This window comes from Vairimorpha necatrix, chromosome 9 (assembly GCF_036630325.1).
Source record: "Vairimorpha necatrix chromosome 9, complete sequence".
NCBI classification, from domain to species: domain Eukaryota; kingdom Fungi; phylum Microsporidia; family Nosematidae; genus Vairimorpha; species Vairimorpha necatrix.
In genome coordinates this window covers 118,846-133,628 of record NC_088824.1, presented here as the reverse complement: position 1 = coordinate 133,628, position 14,783 = coordinate 118,846, and the positions used below count along the sequence as shown (strand labels likewise).

The window sequence follows — 14,783 nt, the reverse complement described above, 5'->3', positions numbered from 1 at the left end:
TAGGAAATTTAAAAATAAAGAAAATAAAATTGTCCATCAAATTTTGGTTCCCCCCAAAACTTAAATGTTAAAAAGATAATTTTTTCGTTTCAATAAAATATTTTAATCATTTTATCTCTTTAATATTTCCAATATCATATTATTCAGTTTAATGGCGTCTTCAAGTTTACCCATAACTATTTCCAAGATTTCATCTGTTTCATTAATTTTACTTCTAATTAAAAGTATTTCCTGTCTTATAGGTTGATTGCCATACTGCTTTTTATATTCTGCCTTAAATTCTTTATAAACCTCATCATTAATGCCGCTAGCTTTATCATGTATATATTGATGAAATCTTAATACATGATTATAATCCTCATTATCTTCAACATTTTTTACCCATTCTTGTACATCAAAAAACTTAAAAAATTCTACAACATTCAGAATTTTTTCAAGCAAGGTTTTAGTGGCTCTCTTATTTTTTATCTCGTCTTTAATAGTATTTACAAGTTTAGGCAAATCTTCCGTAACCAAATAATCGTAATAATCGGCCCAGTTTATAACAAATCTCTGTTGGTTTGCTAAATATTCTCTCTCCTTTTCGTTTTTAAATTTTAAATTTAATTTTCCCAAACTACCATATACGATGATTTTCTCCCCATTTTCTTCATATTCCCATTCATATTTATGACAAGGACCAGTATATTTGCGAACTTTGATTTGATTAGGGCTATTTATCAATTCTAAAGCTTGTTCAGTTTCTTTGCACATTTTCCAAATGCGAGATATGTCATAAACATTATTATCATCCGGAAATCTCGTACAACTTATTGATAAAATATACCAAAACATATGGGGTTAGCAAAAAAAAAACTATTTATAGTTTTAAATATCAAATTTCAATTATATTCAATGTATTTTATACATCTTTATATTTTAAAAACGTGTTTTTGTTGCAAATTGAAATCTTATAAGATGTAATCATTATATTTATCAAAATATACTCATCTTTTTTATTAGATTAATTTTTGACATGTCTGCGATAATATTGAGGAATTGACTTCGTTGAAATCACTTTTACTGATTTGATGTATTTTCTTAAATGAAATTCAATAATTCAAATTTGATGCAATGTAAAGCTAATAAAAATTAAAAATGACTGTTAGTTTTACTATTATTTTTGTTTATTTTATAAAAAATCTGGTGATAAAGTTTTAAATTCGAGAGTTTTGTACAAAATTACCTTAAAGGCTGCAAAAGTCTTAATTTTAGTAGGTTTCATTTGTAGTAATTGATTGTTTAACACCGAAGCAAGAAAAAGGTACGCTGAAAATACAAACTTTTGATTAAACTTCTTTTATGGATCATATTAAATTTTATATGTTGTATAAATATAATATTAGACTTATAATTTAATTACATTCTCTGGCCAACACTGTATAATTTTAATTTAATTATATTAATTTTTCATATAGCCTCTTGTTTGGTTTTCTTTCCTACCATTTAAAACAGGGTATTTTCATGGTGTATGATTCATTTTTTTCACAGAAGTGCATTTGAATTTAGATAACATTTAATAAAAATTTTAATTTTGTTTTTGAATTATTAATTAAAAGGCTTTTATTTTCAAAGATATTAAAAATCAAATTTGATCAAAACTTGATATTAAAAAATGTTTTTGTCTTAGGAAAAAAAACAATTAACATTTATAAATAAAAATTTCTTGCAAGATTAAACGCATTTTTTTATTATTTATACACTCTTGCTATCATTTTTGTCATACGTAAGTATTGTTAATCATAGTATACTATAAGATTTATTCCTTAAAAATGTAGTTGTTGTCAAATAATATATATTTAATGTTATCATATTTACTGTAATCGCGACAATCTAGCGTCAATAATTCATCTATCAGTGAATGTTTGCTATAGTAATTAATTTATGGATTCAGAAGGGTATTAGAAGTATGCAATAATTACTATAAGTAAACAATTTAGCTTTTAAAATAACACTATTGAATTATCAGCTTCTTTATAGACGTTAAAATTTGCTTCTGCGCAAAATAATTCTAAGTGCTTTTTTTGCAAACTAAAATATTTGGTAAAAAATATTAATCGAAAATAATATCTCTGGTTGCTCATAATTCAATGTTTATTTTATATTTATTTGTTCATACAATATTGTTTATATTAAACTTAGCAACTATAATTTTGATAATATTTACACGGCGACAAGACATGTAATTTCATGTAGTAAACTTTATAAGCATTTCGCTTAATATGTTATATTCTATTTTAATTGTTAAAAATGTTATTAAAAAAGCTTTGATAGTATTATTCCAAAAAAACTCTTCTTTTGTATTTGAATATGATTTCAATTTAAATTTATTGTTGAAATATGTATATTCGTGCTAATTTGTTGTACAGTCATCATTCTTCTCGTACATTTTTTAAAAATTGCCTGAGTTGATACAACTGTATTTTTAAAGATTTCTACATCGTTCCAAACTAGTAAACTCTTAAGTAATTATAGAGTTAATAAAAGAAAGATGCTTATACAAAATTGTTTTCCTCTTTCTAATATACTTTCTTCATGGACAAAACACCAAAAAGTCAAAAAAAAGGAACAGCTCTTCTTTGAAATTATATATTAGACTAGTTCGTTTGCCAATGAACGTTTTCTTACTTTTTATTCTTTAGCAGTAAAAAAAATAATTTTATAATTTGCACTATTATAATTGTCTTTACCTAAAGTAAAAAAAATATATAGGCCATATTTTGTTATTTTTCATATTTGTAGATATTTACGTGCCTACTCTAATCTAGAAAGTAATTTGTGTTATCTCCTTCACTGTGTGTACAAACATTTTTTGAATTTGTATAAACAACACTGCTCGTAATATTATCATATTTTATATAAGAAAAAGATAACACTTTGTCGACAGATACCATCAATATCTAAGCAGGAGATATCACACTCAACAATATGACTAACTATAATATCACGTTACTATAACTTATATAGTAAGTCATTATATATTTTAGTACGCTAGTCAACAAGCTGTTACAGAAAAATTATAAACTAAATAGTCAAAAATGGAATTAGATCTAATAATTAGAACAAAAAATTGAAAGATTGCTTTTCTAAATGGATAGTGGTTGAATTGATGAAATAAATTGTTTCAAGGCGTAAAGAATTTTTTTTCCTAAACCAAAAAGCCGAACATCTATCATGTGCTAAATAATGCAAAAATTGCAGTATAAAACCGAAAAAAATGATTGAAATATTAATAAATGTTAAAATAAATTTTTTTAATACGTTATAAGAGCAAGAGTAATTTATAAAGCATTTTACATAAGAAAGTCTTTTTGATGATATTAATAAAGCTTATGTGTAGCTCATAAAGGAGAATATAATAAAAAGACTAGACGACCTATAATTGCGTGTTAAAGATGACAATTTTAATAATATAGTAGCATTTTGCAAACATGACATGATTCTGGTTACCAAAGCAAATTTTATGGCATTCTGAATAAAAGACAATTTGAAAATATATCGTTCCCTATGATGGTACATTGTGCTAAAACTATGAGCTAGGTTTCTTGTTTCAATTTTACAATGCTAAAAAATTTGCTCCTCGACATTCAGTGATATATAGTAAATACGTGTCGAGATATGCGTTAGAGTAGGCACAATTTAATATAAACAAAATTTTATACTCCGAAATGTTTGTTCTGAACAAATCTAAGGCCGATATCATCAGTTTAGAAGCAAATATCAAAGTCTTTAAAATAAGCAAGAGATAGAAACATAAAATAAACATTTATAGAATTTATTTGCACATATTATAGCATATCTTTATTAAAAAGTATTGGGTTTTATTTTAATATGATGACTTGAGGCAAGATTGTAACTAATTTTTCCCGCATCTAAAATCCTATGAGTATACCGAAATGGAAAGCATATACAGAAATGCTATAACTAATCACGACAATAAAAGACTGTATCAAGCAGATAAAGGCCATTTTATGCCGAGTGGTTATAAAAATTAAATGATAAGATGTCTTAAGATACACAATGCTGAATCGGAGAAAACGTGGTAACCAGCGAAAAAGAAACAATGAGAGGTTGTATGCCTAAATAAAACATTTAAATTACAACAACTTAAAGGACAACTATATAGTAATATGTAAAGAGCAGATTTCATGTAGTCGATAAATATCTTAATTTGCATATCATTGATAACTTGAAATAAGCCTGGCCGAACCAAAAAATTTAGATAAATAACTTATTAAAAGGTTTCCCCGCACTATTATATAAATTTGCGGCAAAAAATAACAAACAAGATATTTGAATTTTAATGAACTATATTGTCCTCACACGAAATATAATATAAAACATGGTTTTTGCCGAATTGTACATCTAATAGATACGTAAAGATTTTTAAAACATTTCTATGTAGTACCATGGGGTCAAAAGCAGAAAGAAAATAACAAAGACCTGATTAATATATGAGCAATATGGTTAAGAAAGACTTATATTAATGGTATTTAAACTGTTAAAAAAATTGAAAATGCAATTAATACAATTTACGTATACTATTAAGATAGTAAAACTAAAAGTAAGTTTTTAACATTCAATATACAATTGCAAAATTTTTTATTGAAAAAAAATTCTGAATAGAAATGGTTTAAAAAATGAAAACTAATTTATAAGTAATAATATTATTATTTTATAGCAAATTTTTTTTCTTTACACAGACAAGAAAACACAAAATATACTTTTTATGAATAATTACAAAGAATATAACTCAATTGTTGTAAATATGCAAAAATTTAAACGTGCGCCAAATAAAGTTACGGAGATATCTTATGAAATTTTAAAATTTAACGTATATTAAAAAAATCTCCACTGCCAATAATGAGTCTTTAAAAAGGTCTAATATGAATCGTTGATCTCAATTAATTGACATTCGCATATATTAAACACAAAAACTATAGGGTGTCTTTCGCAATTTGTGTCTGTATATATTTTTGCTGAAAGGGGGTTTTAATAGGATAGAAATATATATTTATTGGAATTTGTCATTTTTTTAGACTTAAAAAGCTCTAGTTTTTAATACTTTTTATTCAACAGAATGAACTAAAAAATTATCTTTAAAGAATTATAATATAGAATTTTATGTAAAACTAAAATGTTAACAGTGGAATATCGAATACAAAAAAAAATAAAGAAGGAATAGAGACTTTTACAAATTTGATGTCTGCCGAGTCTTCGAATTATACCGTTTTATGATTTTATTGTAAATTTAATGTTCTAAATTAAATCACGTTATCCAAAGGTTACAATATTCATTTACTTGATGCGTAAGTAGTAAAATGCATATGACCTTGATTGTCATAGAATATTGCCACGGGTTAACGTAATCCCGTTACCAAGTAAATCGATCGTGCTATTACAAAAATGAAAACTAATTCGATAGTGGTTACATATTCTTGTATGATCTGGTTAGATACTAGTAATAAATATATTAATATTCCTCAATAGATGTAAATTATAGAATTTAACTCGGGTCGTTCTTATCGGTGTTATTCTTTAGTTGCACTTGATTCGTTTATTTGGTACGTATTATTATTTTGACAGTTTAAAGTAAAAAAATATTTACAATAAAAAACTAATTGTTTCAAAGGTAAAATTCTTGAAGCAGGTAACTTATTCTGAAGCGTAGGGGAAGGGTGCCTAAATTTTATGATTAAAAGGAGATTTTTAATTAACATCACTTATTAAAGACATAAAATACAATGCATATTAGTGAAAAACCTCTAAATGAAGGTATGATATATATTATCTAAAATTTTTTACTGATATAAATTAAAGCATTATATTTTTGAAATAAAAATAAATTTTAATTTTTTTATGTAGACCGTTTTTTAAATGTTGTTCTTTATAATTAAAAAATTCGTTTAAAATTTCTAGTTAAAGAAGAAACCATTGCAGATTTTGTTTCTAAACAAACATAGATTTTTATACCTCTTGGTGGATATCTATAAAAGTTAATTGAAATGCCCTTGAGTAAAAATAAATTTTATACTATTATATATACATCGTGGGATTTGTTATCTACATAATATACTCTAAACCATCATTCATATATACAAAAAATATTATTTAATTTTGTATTCCGTTTTTTTTAATTTTAAAATTTTTAAACTCTTATCTTCGATTTTAAAATAAACTAGGATTTTTGTAAACTTTAAACAAAAAATTTAATAATAAAATGCGGATGTTATGTGTCAATAAATTATATTTTTAATAATTTTTTTTTTAAACTTAGTTCTAAATTTTCGTCAAAATTGTTTTTTAAAATTCACATGATCCTCTTACAAAAATTTTTACTACAATAGAACAATATAAAATAAAAACATGTGCTACGAATTGAGTTTTTAAATATTTGATAAAAATTTAATCAAGATTTATGACTGTTTTAAATCTTTTTTATGTGATATCTTAATATTGTCTTGATATTTGAAAGCATAATTTCACCTTTTTGATTTTTTCTTCCCAAACGGAAATTCAAAAAGATTAAAAAAGATACAATATATAATATTTAAGTCTCATTTCAAGAAACTGAATGCAAACACAATGCATTAATAAAAAGTTAATTTCTTTTTTTTTTGTGTCTATTTTTTATAAAGTTTGTGATTCCAAAACAAGAACTTCGTATTACATTAAACTTTTTAAAACCTCAAAATAATAACGATTCGAAATTATATATTACTTAGTTATGAATTTATATAAAATCTAAGTTAATATTTTTGTAAAATCTGCTCTTTTTTAGAATTCGATTTTTCTTACTATCCAAATAAAAATTGCATGAGAATTTATTTATCAAAATGAAAAATTCATAAAATATTGTTTATCTTAACATAAAAAGATTATAAATTGTTAGGTTAAGTTTTTACTTGTTATAAAATTTATTTTTCATTTATATGTTACTATGAATGCATTTTTTTTAATTTTTAAAAAATCACATTTACCCTTTTTTATCATATTCACTATTTTTTATTTTATTGTAAATTAAATAATTATCAAATATTTTTAAAATCCAATAATTAAATATATAAGATCCAGTTTAAAATCGGAAAGCTTTAGCTAGTTTAATAAAATATTTATTTTTTACATTCAAAAACCAGAAAAAACACCTAATGTTTTTTTATGATAACAAACGAAAAAAGTATTAGATAAAGAGTAATGTCGATTCTTCTCTTATATTCTTCCTCTTTGGAGATGTTTTTAATACTTTAAGCAGTCAATCAATCAGTCCAATTGTAAGAATATGATTTGTCAGTATTTAGTCGACTGCGACAAGCATTATTTGGCCTTTGCAATTCTTAACAGCAATATTTTATAAAAATGATGCAAAATTTTTGGTATATAAATTAAAATCCGAGTTACCCTTAAAATGGATGTCTCAAAGTTAATTTCTCTGATTGTATTTATACAAGGATCAAAAGATGATTGTTCTATAATTTTTATGTCGTTACAAAATAAGTTAAAATTTGGAGAATTTAACAAATTTTATATAGGAAATCGATACTTAGAGGTAAAGTTAACATATGATAAGACGACTCACGAACTTGTCTCTTTTATTTCTTCTCATAATTCTAACGACAACAAAGAAGAATATTTACAATATATAAAAGTTAAATGTGTCAATAAGAGCATCAAAGATGTTGTCAATGAATTTGAAGAGGCTTTAATACATAAATTTATTCTACTTAGATTAAAAGATATCGTAGTAATCTATGATCCAAGTTGTTGGGAAAATAATCTAACTTATAAGAAAATAATTAATGAGCTAAAGAAATTGAATAGAATTAGAAAAGAAAACAAAGATTGTTCAAAAATTTCATATGAATTCATTATTCATAAAAATACTTTCCTTTACGAAGTGTTCAAAATGAAAAACTTTTCCAAAAATATTCAAAATGAACAAGATAGAGACAATCAACAACCAAGGATTGTATCAGAAAACGGTAAAAAATATTTATCTTTTTTTATCATTGTTAATAGTATTTGCTATCATTTTGAAATAAATATTCAAGAATTGAGAGTTTATAAATTATTTAACTTATATTTGCCTACAAAATATCATTTAGACCCGAGAGATAATCTTATTTGTCAGTTGTTTAATGAATTATACATGTTTTCTTATATTGAAGACATACAAACATTAGATAATGATTTTATGCCAAATAGTGTAAAAAACAAAATTCAGTCTGATGATAAAAAGTTTGAAATCGAGATAGAAAATGACAAAGTAAAATTTTTACATAAGTCTAAGATTTTCGAATATTTTAAATCTAATAGAAATTTTGGTATAGAAAAATGTTATGATGAAATTGTAGAATTTGCGGAAAAAATTTTAAAATTTAAACAGGATAAAGAAAGCTGCAAAATAGTAGAATTATTTTTCAGATTAATAAATTGTGATGTTGGAATTGAGAACTATACGAAGATTTTGTTCAGAAAATCTGAAACAGCCTCTAATATAATCTTTGCTCATGTTTTATTGTATCATGAGATAATAGAAGTGAGTGAATTAAATACAATTATCGAAAATGTGGACATAAATATCGATCGCAGAAAAGAACTAGTAAGAACATTATTAGATAATTTGTCAGATGGGGTATACCCATCATCTAACTATTTAATAAAATTTTTTTTGTTTAATGAAGCAGAAAATTATATAAAAGAAAATGATGTTAAAGATTCGATATTTAGTAGATTGATGAGAATAGCAAATTTATTAAAAGCACGAGAAACTTCCTTCAGATTTTGGCATTGGATCACTCCAATGTCTTGTATCCCAAAGGAAACTTTTAACTTAGCAACAATGATTAATGAATTATTAAAATGTCACTATAATGAAATATTATCTGCTGGAACTGAAAAAATGCAAGATTTAAACAAAGCTGCGTCGTGTTTTACACAAAAATACAATTCTTTGGTTTTTTTAATTCCATCTGATGAATCAAGCGATATATCATATCGAAAAAATGCGTCAAGAGGTTACTATAGAGAAGGGCTTTATCTGTCAATAAAAACATTAATTAAAATATCTGAAAATGAAGCTTTAGAAGTATCGAGAAAATCAACAACGATATTAAAAGAAGAAGTGAAAATACTCGAACAAAATATTCAGAATGGTATAATTGACAAGCATTATATACTTCAATTTACTAAAAGTGTAAAAGAACTTCTTGCTAAATTAATCAGAATACAAAATAATGATGATCTAATTAGAATTATGGATAATGCAGCGAAAAAAAAGTCTGGAAATTTATTGGACATCAGAAAAAGAGAAAAATTTGAAAAAAAATTAAAAATGGATTTGGAAGAAGTATTAAAGAAAATATACAAAAAAAGTTCTGAACTTTTTGTTCAAGTTTATTCTATAACTATGAATATCAATAAAGAGATAATTAATGAATATAAAAAAGAAGAAGAAGAAATTTTATCTAAAAAAATCAGATCTATAACAGTGAAAAATGCCCAACTTTTTAATGTGGTGGATTTATCAAATATAGTGATTCCCATAGTTAAAAAAAAGTATCTTCGAAATAAACAATTAGTTATGCATTATGAAAAATATAGGGATTCTATAATCAGATTCGATGATTACAGAGTATTAATAGAAATTTATATTAGATATGGAGAAGAAGCATTGCTCGAAACACTGATGAAATATCAAAAAAACTATTTTAAATACAAAATAAATTAATTTTATTTTACAACATATATAATTACATCACCCAAATTATAAGGCTGCAGGCTGTGATAGAATCTTCAATTTCTTTATTAAGAATAGTGAAGCTCTACACCCATTCCTTTACAAGATTGTAAAGGAAGTATGCTTGGATGTGAAAGAACCCGAAGCTTGATTCTCCAAGGGGATTACTTATTTAATACCCAAGGTACCCCACTAGTGGTAACGACTTCGGGGCTATTACCTGTATGCGAACCTCTACAAGATTACAACGAAATGCACTACGAAAGTAATGCAGCTAATTGTAGAAAGTAGAGGGCTACTAGCAGAGAACCAACTAGGGACAGTTAGACAAGTCCAATGAGCAAAAGAACAAGCTATGATTAATATAGCAGTCAATAAGGAGCATGGAAATAAGTTTAAGACCATGTGGATAATGTAAAGAAAGCCGGCAACTCCGTAGACCATTCTTATCTATTAACGTGTATTATCAAGTTAAATCTCTTCAATGGATAAGTAAATTCTTAGAACTCACTGTTAAAAGGTGGCACATTGAGGTAAAATCAGGATCGAAAACGATACTGAATAAGAAGATTGGAAGAGGAATATTACAAGAGGATTGTTTGTCGCCGCTTTTGTTTGTACTATGTTGGACCAGTTGAGCAGGAAACTAAATTCAACTTACCCAAAAGTAGGAATACAGACCCACGAAAGTGTTGATGTAATAAACCATCTTCTATTTGTTGATGATCTTAAGCTCTTCGCAGAGAACGATGACGTTTTAAAACTGATGAAAGAGGAAATAAAAAGTTTTTCTCTGCTGTAGGTTTAGAAATAAACAAAAGTAAGTCTGCAACCAACTGTAATGGTTGTAGTGAAGATGCAGTAGTACTAGAAGGGTATCAAGGATATAAATACCTTGGAATAACAGAAGATGCCTCTAGTGCTATCAAAAGAGAGACTTTTGAAAAAGTGAGAAATGAGATCCTAATGAAAGATGAAAAACTGTGCAAGACTTAATTAAATGGTAAGAATATGATTCGAGCTATAAACGAGCATGCAATAATAGTAACAAACTATCATGTAGAATTAAAATTAGAACCAATAGATTTCAAAAATCTTGATTTTGATATCCGACTGGTACGTATTAAGTACAAGTTTTATCTACGGCCATTTTGCGAGAAAAGAAAATGCATACCTAGATCCGAAATGGAAAGAACCTTTATAATTATAAAAGATAGAAGCGAAAATATGCTTCTGAATATTTATAAAACATTAGATGGGTCTAGAAATAGCTCACTAAGACGGGCAGCGATACTTAAAGAAGAGGCAGAGAGCAAATCCCACTTGTTTACAATTAACGAGCATTTAAGAATTAGGTAAAGCTTTGGAGGAGAAATAACCCAGAAGATGCTAAAAGAATTCCAAAAAGAAGCGCTTTACAACAAAATTAACATAAGGACAAACCATGGAAAGTTGTTTGAAGCTAGGGACAATGATTTAGAAAGCTTTAGGGAGTTTCTACCTTTATGGTCAAAGGAAACAATCAGTCTAAAACTGAAGCAATTTACTTTTCCTACAGGATAGAAATCTTTTCTGTGGACAAGAGGAACGATGTCCCCATTGTGGATCTCATAGGAAACCCGTGGATCATTTAACTACCAAGTGTGATCGAATGTTGGTTTTTGATTATATGAAAAGACACAACGAGGTAGTAAGATGCATTCATCTCTTACTATGTATTAAATATGGGTTTAAGAAGACAAAGAAAATACGTGGACACTCAGTACAAGAGATCATGGAAAATGATCGTGCAGAAATAAGAGTAGATACGGGAATATCCACTAATATAAGGTGATCTATAATAAGCCTGATATTCTTGTGTTTGACAAGAAGAAGAAAGAAATTTTAATAGTTGAAGTAGATATAAAATGCCGGGATCGACTTACTATAGTTGAGAATGAAAAACTAAGAAAATATGACCTTCTTGCAAATGAACTGGGACTAATACATAAATCTCGGACAAGAATAGTTCCTTATGTAATGACATGGGATGGAGTGGTGACCAAATATCACAGAAAGTACATCAGGGAGCTAGAAATACAACCCTACCTTGAAGCATACATCCAGTCTATTGTGCTGAAAGAGACTCTAGAGTCCATCTCTTTGGAACGACGACGATCATAGATCAGGAGAATGCAGGAGAGGAAGAATAGGCTAGAGTTGTAAGCGTACTAGCGATTATGACGACTGTTAAAGTGGTAGTGTCGGTATAGGGGAATGAAGTTGAAAAACATAAATAATCAACAGAAATCAAAGTCTTTGAAAGGCTGAATCACATGAGCGATACCGGGGAAAGCTGTGCTATAACTATTTAAGACTAAAAATAAATTAACTCAATTAATCTTTTTATTTCTTTATTTTATTTTTTTGTGCAAAAAATTGGGAACTTCCCGACTAAACGATAAGTATATAAAGATGCGCGATCAATAGCTATATTTTTCGCTTCAATTGTGTAAAATAAAATATCCAACACTTAGCATCAAGTGCTTATTTACGCATCTTTAACTGTTTCCAATTATAATGTTGGGAGTCTTTAATTTATTTTATGTCTATAAATATTCTTTGTCTTGTATGACTATGTCTGTATAATTAGATTATATCTGTAAAAATATTTTTCTTATAGTTTGAACATATTAGATAACGCCTTAGGCCTCTCCTTAAAATTACTTGTTATAAATTTTATAATTTTCATTTAAAATAGGTCGTTGTTAATAAAACATTCTAAAAAATTCTAATTTTAAATTTTTTTGTTCGCAATTGAAAATTATTTGCGGTATAATAATTCTTATATTGGTTTCATTTTAGAAAATTAAATTCTCTTTTCTTGTAATTACCTCAGAGATTTTTCTTAGTAACATCTTTCTCTTTACATTTTTTTCCATAATATAATAGGTCATTCCTTTATATTCAATTTTTTTAAGTTTAAGCTCATCTGATAAAGTTTCAATATATGGATAATCTAGTATAATAACAGTTTCTACACTTTTAATTTTAGTGAATACAATATAAAAGTCTAACCCCTTAACATTTTTAAAAGCTTTTAGTTGAGAATAAAGGCCAGGTTCCTTTTCGTTTTCTTCAAATTTTTGTACATTATGAGTTTCTCGATCGATCCAATTTTCAAATTTATATTTTATGTTAACCATTTATTTATTAAGGGTTCTAAACCCTACATCCCCCTCCAGACGGGTAGTCTCTCCATCTTCTAAACAACTCTTCCTTATCTCTTTCAAATCATAATGCCTCTTTTTAACAATTTTACCATCCAGTAGTCTCACAATATATGAATCATTTTCACTTATAGCTACGATCCTTCCGCGACCCGTGAATCTTCCCTTGTCTGTCTTCGCACGTGTGCCTAAATTTTCTCTCCTAGCGATTCTTACCTCTTGGCCTACTGTAAATGTCTCTCTGTGTCTTCTCTTGAACCGACCAGCATATTTTCCATTTTCATCATTTTCAATTATAACTTCAGCAGTTTGATCTCTCCACGCTTCCATCGGCGTACATTTTATTGCTGTATGTAGTGTATTATTATATCCTTTGATTGCTCTTTCTATCTTTTCAGAAATATTCCCATCATTTTGCTTTATCAATGTCTCTCTTATAGTTCTGATGCATCTCTCGATTCTACCATTACTCCTATGAGCTTCTAAGCCCACTTTCCTATGTTTAATATCATTAATACTACACCATTCTTTAAATCTATTACTTACAAACTCTTTTCCGTTGTCTGTCACATATTCCTCTGGAAATCCATCTTCCCTTATCCACTTTTGTAATACCTCTATAACTTCACTACTCTCTTTACATCTCAAATTCGAACCCCACAACCTTCTAGTAAAGTAATCAATACCCAGTAACACATACCTATTCTCTCCACCTATGTCCATTAAATCCAACGCCACTTTCTCCAATTTCTTTCTAGTTACTACGAAATCACATCCTCCTGTGTTTTTCCTATTGTTAATCCCACATATTTCACAATTCTTAATTACCTTATTAATATGATCTTTCATACCAGGCCAATACCATCTTTGTTTAATGTTATAATAAGTGCCTTTGACACCTCTATGGTTTAACTCCTCATGTACTCTTGTTATTTCATGTTCTCTACTATCTAGGCTCAATATCTCTTTCACCTCACCTGTGGAAAATTCCCAATACTGTTTACCGTCCTTTTCTTTAATATGTTTCTGCTTTTTTCCCAAAATTTGTTTTTCGATCACTTCTTTTCTCTTGTTGTCCTTTTCTTTTTGTTCATCCGAAACTTCTACCTGATCATACTGCCTGCTTAACGCATCTGCATCTGTCATCAACTCCCCTTTCACATACTCTATTGTAAAGTCAAACTCTTGTATCTGTTCTACCCATCTGTTTATTCTGTTATTATTGAAGTATGGCTTATTTCTGATCTCTGTTAATGCTTTATGATCCGTCATCAAATGAAATTTCCTTCCTCTTAAATCACTTTCAAACTTCTTTATTCCAAAAAACACCGCCAACATCTCCTTCTCACTTATCGTATATCTTCGCTCGGTAGGAGTCAACATTTTCGATGCCCATTGTATCGGAATCCACTCACCCTCTTTATTTTCTTGTAATAGAATTGCTCCGATCCCCGTATCACACGCATCAGTTCTTACTCTAAATAGCTTTTTTCCGTCCGGAATCTTCAACTTTTTCATATCTCTCAAGCCTTGCTTCATATCCTCAAAGGCTCTTTCCATATCCTCCGTCCAATTCCACTTAACATCTTTCTTTAAAGCCTCAGTAAGCCTTACTGTTCTATACGCATAGTTGGGAATAAAGTCTCTAAACCAACCAGTTAGTCCTAAAAATCTTCTTAACTCTCTAACATTCTCAGGTTTTCTATATTTCAATGTCTCCTGCTTTTTAATCTCATTCGGTCCCATTACCTCCCCATTAATTGTTACTCCCAGCAACATCACCTCATCTTTTTTGTATT

At 27.5% G+C, this 14,783-nt stretch overlaps 3 protein-coding genes across 3 annotated transcripts; 1 reads left to right on the top strand and 2 right to left on the bottom strand.

The window, feature by feature from the left end:
• Nucleotides 1-111: 111 nt before the first annotated feature.
• VNE69_09028 (uncharacterized protein) lies at nt 112-834 on the bottom strand (the record flags this gene model as incomplete). Its single annotated transcript, XM_065474546.1, has 1 exon — nt 112-834. The coding sequence occupies one exon, from the start codon at nt 832-834 to the stop codon at nt 112-114; it is 723 nt and encodes a 240-aa protein (XP_065330618.1).
• Nucleotides 835-7,444: 6,610 nt separating this feature from the next.
• On the top strand, nt 7,445-9,766 carry VNE69_09027 (uncharacterized protein; the record flags this gene model as incomplete). The annotated part of the gene is made up of 1 exon (XM_065474545.1): nt 7,445-9,766. The coding sequence occupies one exon, from the start codon at nt 7,445-7,447 to the stop codon at nt 9,764-9,766; it is 2,322 nt and encodes a 773-aa protein (XP_065330617.1).
• A 2,849-nt stretch (nt 9,767-12,615) lies between these two features.
• VNE69_09026 (putative phosphoesterase) lies at nt 12,616-12,960 on the bottom strand (the record flags this gene model as incomplete). The annotated part of the gene is made up of 1 exon (XM_065474544.1): nt 12,616-12,960. The coding sequence occupies one exon, from the start codon at nt 12,958-12,960 to the stop codon at nt 12,616-12,618; it is 345 nt and encodes a 114-aa protein (XP_065330616.1).
• Nucleotides 12,961-14,783: the final 1,823 nt, after the last annotated feature.